Raw genomic sequence first — 18353 nt, forward strand, 5'->3', positions numbered from 1 at the left:
CCTTCGTTTCCCTACCACTTGGGTAGTCCTCAGTGTGGGGGCCATCATTCAAACAGCAGTGAAGGTTCTACTGGTAAATGAATCCCTTTGTTTCCCTACCACTTGGGTAGTCCTCAGTGTGGGGGTCATCATTCAAACAGCTGTGAAGGTTCTACTGGTAAATTAACCCCTTTGTTTCCCGACCACTTGGGTAGTCCTCAGTGTGGGGGTCATCATTCAAGCAGCTGTGGAGTTGTTTGTACCCTCTTTCACATCTACTGATGTAAGCAAAGATAGTGTTTCTAAAAAGGTCCTAATGTCTCTCACTCATATCAGATGTGGGTGGCCATGTCACTGCTGGTGCCCACTACATCCTCTCCATGCCTTTGAGGACTCCCACTCTCATGCTATTGAGGGCAACTGTCCCCAGCTTGGTAAGTCAATCTCATGTCCCTGGTTTAACTTCATCACCTGCACAGCTCAATCTGCACATGGTGAAGTAGCCAAGTAGAGCCTCGTTCCCTCCCACTATTCCAACAAAGGCAACCTAGTGCTAGCTGGTCACTTGTACAACCGCCAGGTCTACTTTCACATGAACTGTTACTCAAGCATAAGTCATCTGGATTGTAGTCAGGGCTTTATCCCATTATAACACATAACAGGGCACATTCTCTGTGATTTTAAAAAGGTCATTTAATGAGAGAAAGGCGCCAGGTCCCTCATGAAGACATGCTGCATGTGTGTTCAGGAAAATTGTAGAAAGCATAGCAGCTTGTGACCAGGCTCACAGCATAGGCTCTGTCAAAACCTGCTTGCTGACAGTGTTCAGATAGTTTACACAAATGAACTTTTTTTGTGCGTGTTTTGTCTCAAACACAAGCTGGTGCAAATGTACACAATCACATGATCCACAAAATGAACTTGGAATGAACTGGAAGTGTCAGGGGCATGACTGATGAATTAGAGGGTGATTATGAGCATTCCATAATCCAGTTAGCCCAGAGGACTAAATCTTTGACCTGTTAATGAACTGCTTCCTGTGTCACAGATAGTGTTTAAATCTTTCCTTCCACCTTCATTTGTCTGCTTTGTAAATGTGAGCAAATCACTTAACCAAACACTGCTTTTGTGCAATTAGGAATTTTGGCTAAGCTTTTTAATGTTTTTTTGGACTGCATGCCTAGTAGCTGCCTATGAAACTATGAACATTCTAATACTGATATCTAAGAAAGCTCCTTCACCTAACTGCTTCTCCAACATCACATGTACATGTTTGGAGCACAGGATGCTTGAAAAATAGAGTACACCAGACATGCCATATAATGTATAAATGTGCTAGAAATATTCATAGGGGTGGGAAGTACTACATTCTCAAAACCAGCACCTCCAGCAAAAAAACAAAAGAAACACATCAAGTAAAGATCCAAAGATCTAGGCAAATTAAGCAGGACATTTGTTAACTTTTTCAGTTGATTAGAGAACAATGCTCGGCTTGGCTGGGGTGCCTTCTGTGCGGAGTCTACATGTCCTCCCTGTGGTCATGTGCGTTTCCTCTGGGTGCTCCAGTTTCCTCCCACATCCCAAAGACATGCTGTAGGTGTACTGGATACTCTAAAATGGCCCTAGGCATGAGTGCATGTGTGTGTGCCTTTCATGGAAGGTTGGGCGCCGGACTGGAAACTCGACACCGTAAAACTCCACTGTCAATCAAGAGCAGACAGGTGATCTTCTGTGGCGACCCCTAACTGTGAAAAGATGAAAGAAGAAGAAGAAGAGAACAATGCTCAGCCTGAACGTGAAAGTTAAGGTGCGACATTTTAAAAAGCTGATGCCACCAAAGGGTGCAATCAGAAACTACCAAATACATCAAACATTAACCAGATGAAGGTAAGACTTACACAGCTACTGACAGATGAATACATACAGAGAAGTGTACATTTCTACAGTATCCCACACTTCTAAAATGATGCACTGATGATTGCAACATGCAGTAGTTTCCTTCCCATGCATTTGATACCACCTAGACAAGGGAAACATGCGAGAACATGAACATGGCAGAGGTAACAGTCTGTCTATGGAAAGACTCACTGACCATGTCAGTCTTGTGCAAACAGGTTTTAAATATTTTGGATTCAGTGTTTTCAGCCAAAATTATGCTGTTTGTTATGTACAATTAAATAATGAAGTCAAGTGAGCATAACAAAGATGCCATTTATTTTGCTTACACTACTGTCCTGAAAACTAAAACCTTTCGCAAAGTAATTGATTTCAAGCTTAGAAAAATCTGTAGCTCATACAATGACACAAACAGATGTTTATGTTATCTGTTTCAATTATAGATTAGATAGTTGGTAGTCGAAACTTTTCTGCATTAAGAATCCAATCTTATTTCAATTATATCTTACCTGGCCCTTTCTCAACAAATATAATCTTAGACTCTGGAAGAAAGTTGGCTCCATTGATGATAATGTCCTCCCCGCCATTAACTGAACAAGAACTGATGCTGTACTTCTCAATCTGAGGAAGCTCCTGAGCAGAACGTTGGGCTGTTTAATAAAAATGATACCAAAGTCAGAAATGAAAAAAAAAAAAGCAGGTAAAGTGAAAAGCCACTGATGCGCACGTGTACATTTCTATAAATTAAAAGTAACAATTCATTTAAATCTTGTAAAGCAATTGCAGGATTAGTATTTACTAATCTGCTCCAAATGAAAGAATGTGACAATGGTGTCTTCCTGAATGTTCTATGAATTATCACGTTGTCCTAATCAAAAATGTAATTTTTTTTTATCAACAACAAAGTGGGATGCAAATCCAACCAGTGGCTTCAACAGAGATACTATTTATTCAACAAAGAACAGAAAATAACATGTAAGCGCTTTTGCAGTGTGTCCCACTGCTTCCTCAGACGTACACATATTTGAAATGTAGCTTCCACTTATATACTATTACCGTCAGTCACTAATTGAAAGCACCTGCTCCATGCATTTTCTTCTTAAAGGCATGTAATGCATCATCAAAAACAGCATGTTGGATCCCATGTATTCCGATAAAAATACATGTAATGTACTTAAAGCACTTCAGTATTCTAAAAATATATAACACAGAATATATATATATATATATATATATATATATATATATATATATATATATATATATCCACATAAAATATATAAAATGTACATAGAAAATGTATACATGTTACAACTCTAAAAACCTATAATACATATAAAAAAAGGAGTGCATCTCACCCCCCTTTTTTTACATATGTAAAACATAGTCCCAAAAGTGTACTGAATATGTGTTAGTGTTTTAGGGGTCTACTCTATAATGTAGGCTTAATGAGGACCTTATCTGTGTTTTATATTTTTAGAATACTGAAGTGCTTTAAGTACATTACATGTATTTTTATCGGAATACATGGGATCCAACATGCTGTTTTTGATGATGCATTATATATGCCTTTAAGAAGAGAATGCATGGAGCAGGTGCTTTCAATTAGTGACCGACGGTACTAGTATATAAGTGGAAGCTACATTTCAAATATGTGTATGTCTGAGGAAGCAGTGGGACACACTGCAAAAGCGCTTACATTTTATTTTCTGTTCTTTGTTGAATAAATAGTATCTCTGTTGAAGCCACTGGTTGGACTTGCATCCCACTTCTTTGTTGTTGATATATTTTTTGATTTGCAAGCCTTTATCCAGATCTATAAGGAACTTCTTGTCTGTACTTTTTTTATGTTTCACAAAACTCCGAAGATGGAAATATTTTGAAACCAAAACACGCAATTTCACTTTCTTTCAAATAAAGGGTGGTCTTGGAGTTAATCATATTTAAATATGCTGGCTGTAGGAGGTCTTGTCCCAGCATATAAAATGTGTGTGTGCGCATGTGTACTAGGCACTGGAGGTTTTAGTGATCACATTTTTTTCATAAACACTGCTTACATTATTTTTCTCAGGCAACCTTCCTTGACGAGGCCAAATCATGTTTTCTTTTGCAGTGGTTTGTATAGTGCAGCATCAAAACATTGTCTTCCATTCCGACCCACTTTAAACACTATCCCTGCACCAACATGCTTGGTTTTAAATAACATTAAGAGCAGAAAAGAAAACACTACCTCTGTCCTGAGTAGACACGTACGACATTCTAGAATACTTGATCATCATTTACAGTGACCTCTGTCCTGAGTAGACACATACGACATTCTAGAATACTTGATCTTCATTTACAGTGACCTCTGTCCTGAGTAGACACATACGACATTCTAGAATACTTGATCATCATTAACAGTGAAAGAATGCGGACCTGGTTAGACAGCTTTTGCATTTTGACTGCATCTGTCAAACGGTTCACAATGTCAACATTTAGCATCAACAAAATGATTTATTTACTTAATTTTTGATAAATGTTTTAAAAAAACAAAACAAAAAAAAAACAACCTGGGAACAAATAAAATGTAAAATGAACAAAATTAATAATTGACAGGGAGTGTACATCCAGATTTCTCTCTCGTTCAGTGGTGCCTCCAACTTCTAGTTTAGGGAAGGTACACTTGTGTAAGAACTTGCCATAACGGCAGATGTCCAAATCTACCACTGCTGAACTGCTGACACATGGGAAGTATCCTGCCAGTGTCATTCTTCTGACCACTACAACAAAGTTTGAGTGCATGAGACAGCTTGCTAGCACATAAGGGCATACCTCTAAACTGTCCAGATTTTTGTCTCATATTTTTGGTGTGTTCCTCATAAAATTTGAGTTTTTTGGGGTAAAGCATTAAAGTAACTAAATAATGGCATTAATTTGAGTTTTGGACTTCATATCCTACAGAAAATAATTTCATAATTAAAAACCTGCGATTCTAGCAACTTTCTAAGTTTATAGAAACAATATTTTAAAAAAAGTCCCTATTTTTGGGTCTTTGTCCTCCCATTATTTCTGGCTTTGTCTGGTTTCTTGGTCTGAGATGTTGAGAGGTATGATAAGGGATACACAAAAGGGTTGCACCAACAAGTTTTGCAAAATCGTCTTGCAGCAGATGATTAAAAGTGACGCAAAAAAGGGAAAAGCTAAGGAACCAGATGGCAACCATTAGCACAGCGAGAAGTCCTACTTGGCCAAAAAGTAGAGGGAAGGAGGGAGGGTGCAGATACCACAATGTGACCAGTTTGTACATGTACTGCTCCAGTAAGCTGTTATAAAACTTTACTATGTTCTTTACGAGATCACTTTTGCAGTCTTGCTGTCGTATGAGAAGATTCTTAAAAACTTTTTAGAATGCCTAGGAGGAGGACTGAGGCATGGAACTGAAGTCCATTAGCAGTTGAAGAAATGACTTTACCTTAGACAAGAAATCGGTTTTATAATGTTGGGTGAAGGTGTTAATTGTTTGCCAAATTCGATAAAAAACAAAGCTGGATCCAAGGAAGGATTTTTAACATAGGAATTTGTGGAACATTATAAAACCTAGCAGGTATTTTAGGTGGTGGAAGTCGAACCTGTTTAAGCAAGCTGAGGAAAAGCTACCCCGCAAGCCTTCAAGCACAAGGGGTAATGCAGAAGGCTTAGGAACATCTACTCAACCAAAGATGCCAAACACAATGACTTGTTAAGCTTCTTATGCAGCTGCCAAGGGATATATGACTGGGATGATTTAGAAGCCACCCTACCTTTGTGCAAACTCTTTTAGTACCCGATTTTCTAGGTACATTGTCAGAGAGATTAACTGATTACTCAGTTTTAGGTAGAAAAGTTTACAAACCAAACAGTCTGTAAAGTTTTGTTAGGCCCTAGACCAAATAAATATTTAGAATGCTTTACTTTATAAGGCATATGCCTCCTGCAGTCACATTTACCCGGATATGAAATAAGTACTTTTTAAGTCAATAGTTAACAGAAACAAGACGGGTCCCCAATTGGGATATTTGTTTACCCACTTGCAGTGGAAACTGCCACAGGCCATATGTCTGACAGACTGAAGCAACACAAATAGTCTCTATTCATTCAGGCTGGCAGCAAGAAAGTTGTATGAAACTTATCACTCGTACATTCCTTATGTACCAGCACGCTGCATCACGAATGGGTTGTGAGGCAAATGTACAGTGAGAGGAAGGTGACTAAGTGTTAGTACACTGGCTTGATGTATGATATCCTTAGCAGCATATTTTCCATACCTTGGCAATACTGGAACAGTGACCATATAAAGGAGATATAGTGTTTCCTACAAGTAACAGTCTCAAAAGTTGTAGGGAAGCTGAAAGGTGCAGCAAAGCAAGTTCATTCCTGGCACAAAGAGCTACGTAAAAGCCACTACCTGAAATGTTATTCTGCACCATTCCCTTACGATCAGACATGCTCAGTAAACAAGCATAGTATTCCGCTCCACAGTCTTGCCTAATCTCCAAACATGCAGCTACGTTTCAGGTGGTGTAAAGTCAGGCAGATACTGTGTGATGCACTCACACAAATGCTGTACTGTGATGCAAGTGAAAGCAATGCGTACATTCCGTTATGTCCCAGTTGAAGAAATATGCATAATACCACCTTACTATATCTTGAATGCATATTCACAGAAATACTGTCATGCCCTATGTGAATACATACTCACTCAAACACTATACTACAACTCAAGTGCATGCATTCTTATGCTCCAGGTGGGTATATACTCAAATACTGCCACACCCAGGGCAGATAAATGCACACTCACACAAACATTATACGGTGTCCCACATGGATACATACATATACAGACACTGTTATGCCCTGTGCCCTGACTGGCTACACAGTCACAAGAACAGTATTACACTCAGGTGGACATATACTTGGATAAACACTATTTTAACCAGGAGGAGATGTACTCTTACAAACAGCATTTTACACCCCAAATGAATGCCTAAACAAGCAAACTGAGCTGACACCTCTCTTCACAGAAGGGTCTCCTTTTTAAATAATTGCAAAACACGATCTTCACGAGTTAAATTTAAAAGTTCTGCTGCTGCAAGTAGACATGACAACATTTGGTGGGAGAAAAGTATATTACTATAGGGAGCCCTCCTATGATGGACCAAAGTCTGGAAAGCTACTTACCTAATAATCAATTAATAAATAAATAAAATATCAATGAAAATTTTGCTTCTGACATCACAATATTGAACATCAGTTCAGAAAAGCATTATTCAGACAAAGGCTAGCTGTACCCACTTAAATCATAACTAATTTTGACTGAAGGTAGAAACGAGTCACTTTAGTGTTATTAGCGGCACAATTGTTTCATGTAGCCTTACGTGCCCTAAAAAAAGTTGAAGTATATATGCCAGCTGAACCTACCTATGCATGGTGCCCTAAATCTCACCACCTCATTTACACAGATCAGCACATTTATACAGTTTTATCTCTACCTACCAAACCCAGGTTAAACTAAATCCTTTAAAACCAGATAACTATGAAATGAGAAAAATATTTCTCTTACATCTCTTGCCCATCTTTCTGTATCAATTCCTTGACAGGTTTCATGCAAAATATCTCCCTTAATCCTAATTTTACCTAGCTCACAAATGTGATTGGCAAACAGGCATAACCTAATTCAGTTTAATACATCTTAGCCAAATTCTCCTACTACCACTAGATAAGCTACTATAAGGCATTCTCAAACTTCTTTCACCACATTATATTTATACTTTGAACACCTTCCCAATTCCTTTGTATGAAAAGAAATTCCATCATTCAACCTCTTTAACTAATACAACCCTCTCAACTGTAAAATGGTGCACCACATTTCTTCTAGAAATATAAGTAAAAGTTAAGCTTCAGAACTTAATATTCAAAACATATGTTGTATCTATAACTACTGCTAAATCAAACTGAAATCCAGCTGAATGCTGGAAAACGTCTAACACCAAACCACTGCTCACTGCTAAATCAGTACTTTTTATATGTACACCTATGTAATGACATTCATGATAAAAGGGACTGCATAATTATTAAAATAAATAAATAAATAAATAAATAAAGTATTAAAAGTTGGCTACATGCACACACCATTAATAAACTTGAGCCAAAGTCTGGGTACTACTGCCAGCTGAAACTTGGATGAAAAATCATTTTTATTCAATTTATTAATTGTATCTATTTTTTGCAAGGATAGAATTGGTATGTGCGCAAAGGGATGTGTTATGTTTCTTAAAAAATATAATATTCCTCCCCCTAACACTAGTAAAAACACGTATTGGAGATGATGATACATTCCTTAATTGGCTATGGAAATGTAACTAGGTACTCATTCAAAACGTATTAGCTGTATTCTGCACTCTCACTTCCTGCTCCTTAGAAATGTACCCCTTCTCACTACATAAATTTATCCTACTTGGCAACCTAAACTTAAACTTGCTATAAAATACAGTTATTTGCAAATCTCACCCTAGGTAATTATGTCACAATCACACCTCTTCTCGACTAGTCAACGATAAACACCCCAGAGCACTGCATTAACCACTCCAGAGCACTGCATTTTAATGATAAACACCCCAGAGCACTGCATTAACCACTCCAGAGCACTGCATTTTAATGATAAACACCCCAGAGCACTGCATTAACCACTCCAGAGCACTGCATTTTAATGATAAACACCCCAGAGCACTGCATTAACCACTCCAGAGCACTGCATTCTAATGATAAACACCCCAGAGTACTGCATTAACCATTCCAGAGCACTGCATTTTAATGATAAACACCCCAGAGCACTGCATTAACCACTCCAGAGCACTGCGTTTTAATGATAAACACCCCAGAGCACTGCATTTTAATGATAAACACCCAAGAACACTGCATTAAACACTCCAGAGCACTGCATTTTAATAATAAACACCCCAGAGCACTGCATTAACCACTCCAGAGCACTGCATTTAATGGTAAACACCCCAGAGCACTGCATTTCTGTTGATCTTGAACCTAAATCTTCTCATTCCCCAATTTTCTGCCGCCCCCATTTCATTCATAAGAAGGTAAAGACACCTCTGACTACTACCAGGTTTTAAACACAAATCTCCAGATGGGTGGAAGAAAGGACAAACATGATACTGCAAAAAAAAAAATAAAATATATATATATATTGCATAAAATTATTTTAATCCAAAATTCATAAGCACTTTCATCTTACACAGAAGACTTCATCACATAAAACACCTTTTAACAGACTTTCCTTATAAACTTAAAAATTAATTTGCATAATATTAAATATCCAATTAAATTAATATATTATTTTTGTTAATCATAAACAACTCATTCAGGTTTGGTTTTACAAGAGCACATAATTTAATTTTTCATACCAACTCCCTGTGATCCCATTCGTTCTCTCTACTACCCATACAAGGACCTTCCTCACCCACATCTACCACATCAAACAAACTTTTAAAACTTGGGGCATAAAAGTTCATAGTTTCATATGAGGCTAATGACCACCAGTGTCTTCACAAGACTAGCCATGTAACCCAACCCAGTTTTCTCCCAGAGTTCCTTGGAGGGGTACTTTAGTAAGGCAGTAGCTAAGGGTTATGTGTGTGGGGGATATATTAGTTGGGCATTAGTTTACTTACTGTCGACCTCTATCAAAGACATGGGGGTCAGGTTGGGGGCACATTTCCTATTCCTCATCTAATGATCAAAAGAATAAAAATGTCAAAAAGAACTCAACACTACACTTTAATGCAAAAACAAATGTCTAATTATTGTTTTTTTTTTTGTTTTTTTTCAAACAGGGTCAAGAAATGGATTCTGCTTCATATAGACAGGGAGTTTATTTAACACTGCGAGGATCCTTTGAGCCACATCTGCCCCTCCAGCAGGTTCTATTTATGTTGCAGGCAAAGTTTAGGTCCTCGTATCTAGTGTTTCTGGTGCTGTTTACCTTGCAGGTGTGCAAGAGATCCATCAAAGCTAGACCAAAGAAACTGCTAAGCATAGATTACCATTCAGTAACCAGTAAGAGACAGAGTACAGAGACAGGACCTTAGGGTGCTCTATGTAGGACAGGGTATTCATACCCTGGATTCTTGTGGTATGGAAACTTTGGGAGCATTCCAACTGTTTCAAATGCCTGGCTAGGTAGATGTCAAAGAGGGCACTGTACTCAGTGATGGATCGGATAATGGCCGAGTAGAGTGGTACTATTACTTCCTTTGACCTGGATCCCATACCCCTTTTGGGTGAGACAGAATGATTTTCATACTATATTAGCTACATATGCTGTCTACATATGTTCCCAAATCCCTAACTATTGGGTCAACTCTTAGGTGTGTTTTATCAATGAAGTAATTAGCTTAGGTGGATGCCTTCCCAAAGGGCACTATAATGTAATTTTTGCACTGAGTTTTAATATGTGGCTTTCACACCAATCATTTGTTTGTGTTATACCCTTTTGTAGAATGTTGGTGTCATGGAGGGGAATTTATGATCGCTCCCAATTTACAGTCATCTTTGAACTTGGTGAACCAGAGGCCTTTAACATTAGCTGTTTTTTTCCGGAACGTTGATGCCAAACAGTAGTGGGCCCAAGACAGAGCCCTGGGCTACACCAGTGGTTCCCGGTTTCTAGGTGGAGGCGATCTCACTGACCGTGACTTCTTGGGTCCCATCTGTGAGCCACCTGGCAATCCATTGAGTTATGTAGGGATTTATACCCAGTTCTGAGAGTTTGTCAACAATACCTGAGTGGGGTATTATATTGAATGCCTTAGCCAGGTCAAGATAAGTGGTATGCACCATTTTCCTCACATCCATAGCCATAATCACCCTCTCAAAGAAGTCTACCAGGTTAAGTAGGCAAGACCTTCCCTTAACAAAGCCAAACTGGGATGGGTCCAATGTGTGTAGGTTGCTTATGTTTTTGTTGATCGTTTTCATGAGGATTCGTTCCATGGCTTTGCATATTAGATTTGTCAGGCTGATGAGTCTGCAATTCCCAGGAGTCAGTTGATGGTCCACCCTTATGAAGAAGGATAACCACTCTGGTCCTCCATTCACCTGGCACATAACCTGTTTTGAGGCTGTAGTTGAAGAGTATCTCTCAAGTGGTCCAAGTAGGTCATATTCAGGCTATTAAGGGGCAACCAGAGATATTGCCAGGGCCCAAAAAAGCAGTGTATCTCCAGGACCTGCTCCCTGTTGATAGTTGGGGGGATAAGATAGAAGAGATTTCATGGGGGGTAGTGGGAGGAGTGGGTAGGTGATGTCAGAGATAAATTTAGCAGCCAGTAGACTTGTTATGTCACCCTGGTCAGTGAAGGCCATGCCATTTACCACCAATTATGCACACTGCTGAGTGTTACTTTTAAGGCTCCTGACATAGCAGAAGAAGGCCTTATGACTGTCCTTGGCCTGGGAGGCTATCCTGATCTCATAATTGGCTTTGCTGGACTTCATTAGACCTTTTAGTTTCTTGTTTAGTTGAATCAGAGAGCTCTCGTCTCTATGAGGGTTGCACTTTCTGATTCTGGCCATTTTTCTTTTTTTACAGCCTGTTAAGGTAAGGATCATACCAGTGTGCTGCTTTTGGTGTTAGATCTGGGCTTACTTCTTGCAGGTATGGCAACCTCAGTGCAGCCACTTACATGTTTGTATAGGGTTTCTGTAAATAATTCTGCATAGGTAGCTGTGTTCTGGGGTTTGGGGGAGCCGTGTCTTTTGGCAAATTGTCAAATAGGATATAGTTTGCTTTGGTATAGCTCCTAACTGTTAAATGTTTAGTTGGGTTTTCCAGATTGAATTTTATTTTGAGGGAGACAGCTTTGTGGTCCAACCTCACCAATGAGGACATGGCATGGGGAGGAGGGAGTGCAACACTCTCCCATGTTGATGATTATTAGTTCCTGTATGTTTGATACTCTGGTTGGAGAGTGCAGTACCTGATCCAGGGTGTTTGTGTTGATGAAGTCCAGGAAACGTGCCTGTGAGCAACAGGAGGTGTACATGTCCCAGTCTATTAAGGAGTAGTTAAAGTCTCTCATGAATAGGGTACTTGGTTGGATGGTGAGTGGCTCTAGCAGATCTAGGAAGAGTTGTGAGCTTTGTGGGTCACAGAGGGTGACTTGTAGCTGGCCACAACATAGTGGGGAACCTTGTCTATGCAGACTTGGACGTGGATGAACTCCAGGGCATCATCCTGTTTAACCAAGCTAATGTAGTATTTACTGCTAACGTAGATTGAGACGCCTCCATCTTTAACCCCTGACTGTGCCGCTGTTGGTCTGAATGTGTAGAAGGCCCTGTAGCCTTCCACTACTTGAGCACTTCCTGCAGCTTTAAACCAAGTCTTGGTCACATCATAGATGTCTACATTATGCAGAGTAAGGAGAGCTTGTGGGCTGTGGACTTTCTTGTTTTAGCTCCTAGCACTGAGCAGTAACACCTAAAGGATGCTTTGAGCTTTATTTGCTATGTTGGTAGTTTTGTTATTTTGACATTGCCTACAAAAGATTTTAAGGGGATGGATATAGTTTTAGCCAATATCTGAAAGCCTGTGGTGGGGGGGCCATGTGCAGACCATCCCTGGTGAAGCAAAGTAGATGGTTAACTATGTGCTCTCATGCTGATAGATACTGGATTCCCCTGGAGTAACACCAGAAACTAAGCCAATTATTAAAGTCAATAATTTTCTGTTCATATTGTGGCATCATCCTTGGTGAAGGTAGAATGCTGTTCAGTGCAAGGCATGTATCTGTTTGTGACACATATGCAAAGAGATCCATAACGTCGATTTTAGTATAGTGCTGTGAGGTACACCTCAGGTCATTTACACCCACATGAACTGACAGAATCATACTAGTACCTCTGGTGCAATGATCCGAGTGTGTGCATGATACTGCAGATCCAAGCTACAGAAAGGTAACTAACCATTATCTTTCTCCTTGTACAGCCCAACAAGTGGAGTATCTGTATGTCATACAATAGGATCCCCTGTGACAAGACTACTAGATGAAGTGTTTGCTTGCCTTATGGGCTTTGTTTTTGGGGATCATTGGGTGTAGGCTTGTGTATGTGGTTAAGTATCGCTTTTGGTGTGTGCTTTAGTGACTGCTGTGGGTAGGTATTGCAATTTGATGGCTTAGGATGTCCTAGAAGTTTGGAAAGATTTCTTTTAAGTCCCTTCAGCATAAGAAGGCCTGTGTGTGGTGAGTGGTATGTGTGAAGGATACGGTGTGTGTATGTATGTGTGTTTGACAACCTTGTTTGTAAGCAAGACTTTTGCTTCCAAGAAAGTTATGTACGTGCATCTCTTGTATACTGCTTTAGTTTCATTAAGGATTAAAAGGTTGTCGGAGTACATGAGATAATTGCTACATTGTCTCAGGATGCCTAGATCTACCAAGCTGAGCACAGAGAATTGGGAAATTGCAAATCCATGTTGTCAGAACCTCCATTAGCATTTCGCTATTACGGTTTAGGGTCTTGGTTTTACCAGGGTCATCTGAGTGGTGTCTAGGATGAAGGCTAGATGTTAGTGTTAAGACCTCAGTGCTGTATGATACTAGCTAGCTGCACTAAGCTTACCTCCATGCAAAGCCTTTGTGTGTGTTAGGGGTTTAAAGTCCTAAATATTAGCTTTATAGGTTTAAATCCAACAAGAAAAAAGGCTTGGTTAAATTGTTTTTTACTGTTATAATAAAAGTTTTAAACAAGACTGAACAGTGTTTGTATTTCAAAGCAGTCAGTCGCTTTGTTTTTGATATTGCTTCTGGGTCCTGTTTGCTGAGCTTTTTACTTCGTAGCTTTATAGGTTTGCTACTACACAGGGTACTGCTAACTAGCACTGAGCGGTGAACAGCTCTATAAAAACACACCTAATTTACAACAGACCAAAAATCTGAAAACAAAGTCCCCTGAGCTCTGGCCAATAAATGACTAAATTTTAAGTTCCCTGGAGTGCCTTCCAACTCATAGAGACCAGGTAAACACCTTCTGCTACAAGATGGATGATCCTGGAACTTTGTAATGTGAAAGCACAGCAAAAGTAGCTCTCAAGGGCAGATTAACACCCAATTAAGTCCCTAAAAAAACCTCTGTCTGATAAACATTCTCACTTTGAGCCTCCCTGTGTGCTTTCCAACTCGGACTGACCAGGCTGCCACTACAATAGTAGTCCCAGCCTTCTCAATGTAAAAACACATTTTAGTTAGCCAAAAGTGAAAAGGTGCCAGCTAGTTACAAGTAATGGTCACTTTAAGCATCCCTGTCCCTTTCCCAAATCAGACAGACGAGGTTCCCTTTTATTACCACTAGAACAGCAGTCCTAGTCTTCTTAATGTAAAAATACACTTTAGTTAGCCACAACTGAAAAGGTACCAGAAACAAGTATAACAACTAGCTGCAAGTAATTTCAAGATGATTAAAGGCAGACAAGCCAGCGATGAGGAACATACACATTTTAAGGCAATTTCTAAGTACACTAACAGTCTAAGGGGTAGGCCTTTCCCGTTTCTTCTGTGAGTAAACAGTAAGACAAGCAGAGGGGATAAGACTAGGGGTAGCTTCTAGGGTCACGTGAACAGAAGAGACTGGGGGGGGAGCTTCTAGCATCAGGTAAACAGAAGAAAAGATTTTGAGGAGCTTCTAGGGCCAGGTATACAGGAGATAAGACTGTGGGGAGCTTCTAGCATCAGGTAAACAGAAGAGGAGATTTTGAGGAGCTTCTAGGGCCAGGTATACAGGAGATGAGACTGGGGGGAGCTTCTAGCATCAGGTAAACAGAAGAAGAGATTTTGAGGAGCTTCTAGGGCCAGGTATTCAGGAGATGAGATTGGGGGGAGCTTCTAGGGTCAGGTAAACAGAAGAAGAGATTTTGAGGAGCTTCTAGGGCCAGGTATTCATGATATGAGACTGGGGGGAGCTTCTGGGGCCAGGTATACAGGAGATGAGACTGGGGGGAGCTTCTGGGGCCAGGTATACAGGAAATGAAAATGGGAGGAATTTCTAGGGCCAGGTACACAGTAGGGGCAGGAAGCTCAAATGCCTCCAAGTATAAAACCAAACAGGAACGGGAAGGGTGGGAGGGAACCAAACATAGAACACCCAGGCCCAGCAGAGAAGCCAAAAAGCAATGCAGACTATAAAATCCCTTAAATTAATAGCTTTAACATCAGATAAAGAGCATAAAACACACAAAACTGATTTAAATGGTAAGGTAAGTGCAATTAAAATGTGTACTTAGCATTTTATTTATTTATTTATTTTATTTTTTATTTATCATTTGTTGACCGGGAAAGTCCGACTAGGTTCCACAGAGCCTGTTTTCAGCGGAGGCCCGGGGAGAAGTGCTCCAGATGCATTATTTTTGATTTTAGCTTTTATCGCATACAAATGATTATAGACTATTTGTGGCTTCTTGTATTCCTACCTATATAAAAATTCCTGAATGAAATACAGGTAGCTACTTACTCGCTATTACATGCGAAATAACCTGGGGTACCATAACTCATCTTTGTAACCTCGCAATAAAAACTGGAACAGCCCAAAGTAAAACGACGCATATTACAACTCAAATATTTGTACATACCCACCTTATTAAATTCTACCCTTTTATTTTTACTGTTTGACTGAAAATAAAAACTTTTAATTTTTAGCTCTCTTTTTATGAGTTTGTCACCTAATAACTTATGTAACCACACACTGGATCTAAAAATATCCTGATTATTCTATACATATTTTTTTTTTATTTTTCTACTATCTGCGGAATAAACAATTCACATAACTGCCTTCTGGTCTTCAGTCTTATTTATAGGTTTCACCACAACTTTACTTTCCGTATCAGTTACGTTCTTGGGATACCTTTTCGACATGAACTTTTGATGTAAGGTTAAAACAATTTACTTCGCTCTGTTCAGACATTAAATTCTGTATACTAATCACTCATTTCTTTACTATTGCTCTTTTTAACCTTCACATTTGAAAAGCAACAGTATCCATATTATATGTGTATGTGAAATCCAAGAAAGATGTACTCTTTTTGTACTACAGTGTTTCAGTCATTCCCCCATGTTTCATAATGTTTTGCAAATATCTTCTGCACTCAGTTGGATATGCTGCATTCTTTCTAATATACAGAACTACTGTATTTCTTTTTCTGCAAAACCCTTATTGACACTCCAAAGTCTTTATTCCCAATTTCTTAAGGGTGAAAATACTCTTGGCTCACTGACATATAAAAAATGAAAAATACTCTAGTACACCATGTTTGGCTCATTACTGAATAAAAAGCATTACTCGCTGAAATATATTTTGTTGAACTATACTGACAGCAATCAGACGTCAATCTGTTAACATATTCTTACAACTTTGATGAGGCAGTGAAATCCAACTAATGTAGAAAAACAGTAAGAGTTTCTTCTTTCAATGTCCGAAGATATCCTGGACATAGCTAAAATATATTACAGCGACTATCATACTGTTCTCCTCAAAGAGCGCAAATGATTTAATGATACCACTTTATCTACTACAAACTAGTCCCGACAGCCTTATAAATTAATTTAACAATGAAATTCTTCAAATTAAACTTGCACATAAGATACCCCACAAAACTATGACATACCTCCCACATAACCACATGCCTCTCTATTCCAGACTTACTCAAAAATTTTACATTAAAATGATGACCTCCATTTTTCTTAAATTTCTCTTACAACTTACATTAAAATCCCCAGCATGTTTTGCCAAGTTGCTCCATTCATTCTAAAACCCCTTACTATCCTATTCAGCCGTGCCATTCATACTATTACTACTCCAAATGACTAGAAATATGCAACACTGTTACTATTGTTTGCAATATTATTAATGCTACTAAAATTAGCAATGTTGTCAAAGTACTCTAGTTATAGATTCACTGTTAAAGTTAAGCCACAAGCAAAAATAATGCTAACAGTAATTTACAGCCACCTAAAACATTTTCTAAATAAGCATAGTTGTGAATATTCCACAACATGAATTAGATAAAGGCTATATTCTGATCACTGACTTACTATCAGCTTCCAAAAACATTTCTAACACCACAAAGGAAAAGTAGTGGAAGCCATGCTTATAGACTCAGAGAAGCTTTCAACAGTTATGATCCTTCTGTCCTTATGCAGACTCCGTTTACTGTCCATTGGTAATGGTCTTGTGTTATAGATAAAGAACTGCTTGTGCAACAGAAATGTTGCAAAAAAAAATTCGGCAATCTCAATTCCTTCTCAAGTGTTCAACAGGCTTAAATTCTAAAGTGATCTATTTGGATTAACTAACTCCCTATGCAGATGATGTCTAATACAGAAAAATATCTTCTTAATGACTACGATTCTTTTCAATCATTCTGTCCACTTGTTTCATACAAATAACATTGTTTTAAACTATTTCAAATCAAAAATTAACATTTCTGGTAGAAGAAACTTGCAAGAAATCAGTTGATCACATTGGCATTTGATTAGGTTAGCATAGTCATTATGCTTATAGAAGAATAAACATGATCTTAAGTCTGTAAAGTAATACACATTCCTGCTCCCATGACTCATACTTCCACAATTAACATACTTTTTTACCAACACTGGAAAACATGTGACATTTAACAGTATTTGCATCCTTGGATTGCACGGCTCCTTCAAACAATTAATAAGCTAGTTACACTTATCACCATGATCAGTCATAATGAATAAAAGAGTATCCTACATACAATATACATTGCCTACCATCTATCCTCAACCCTTTTTTTACCCATTTTGGGATCGGGGTGTCACTTAACAGTGACAATCATCTCAAGCCAAGGTTTACATCCCACACTGACTACCAATTACTTAAACATGTTTTCTTGAAAACCTTGTATTCCTTTAACAGAATGCAATTTGTTCACTTTTTGGTAAGTAATTTTAAAACAGCCATCAACCACTATGCCTTAAGATCCTCCAGCCAGTCATTACACTCTCTTGTTCATTCTCCCTCATAATGACTACCACTGAATAAACTTTCTCAAAACTTGCATGACCTTTCTGGTATCTCTCATAAGTACAACCTCTAACAACCTAATCAGTTGAAGAACATGGCCAGATCACCTTCGAGAATCAAGAAAATGCATGTTTGATGACATCAAAAACACAAATCACTTTTATACAATTTCACATCATATCTGACACTTGTACATACTGCCCATAAAGTTAACATCTGATATCTGAAACTGGTTTTCTACATTGTACCATCTTACTTTTCTAATACTTTGCCAAATCCCCGTGGGTGATCTTCCTGCAATACCATCTGCCTGACTTTGTAAATTACTGTTTATATATTTATGCAATTGTATCTGTACATTCCTCTAACCCAGAAAGTTGCTCAACTGGATCACAGACCAGTCCACT

General features: G+C 38.7%; 1 protein-coding gene across 2 annotated transcripts in view; it reads right to left on the reverse strand.

Annotated features, from left to right (window-relative positions):
* NFATC3 (nuclear factor of activated T cells 3) overlaps positions 1 to 18353 on the reverse strand; it is a 1346548-nt gene that overhangs the window by 414442 nt on the left and 913753 nt on the right. For both annotated transcript variants that reach the window (XM_044082043.1, XM_044082044.1), the window contains one exon: positions 2385 to 2525. In XM_044082043.1, coding sequence (XP_043937978.1) covers positions 2385 to 2525 — 141 coding nt within the window. The remainder of the gene's footprint in view (positions 1 to 2384; positions 2526 to 18353) is intronic.

Source organism: Protopterus annectens, chromosome 8.part1, assembly GCF_019279795.1.
Source record: "Protopterus annectens isolate FY-2018-M chromosome 8.part1, PAN1.0, whole genome shotgun sequence".
Classification (NCBI taxonomy): Eukaryota; Metazoa; Chordata; order Ceratodontiformes; family Protopteridae; genus Protopterus; species Protopterus annectens.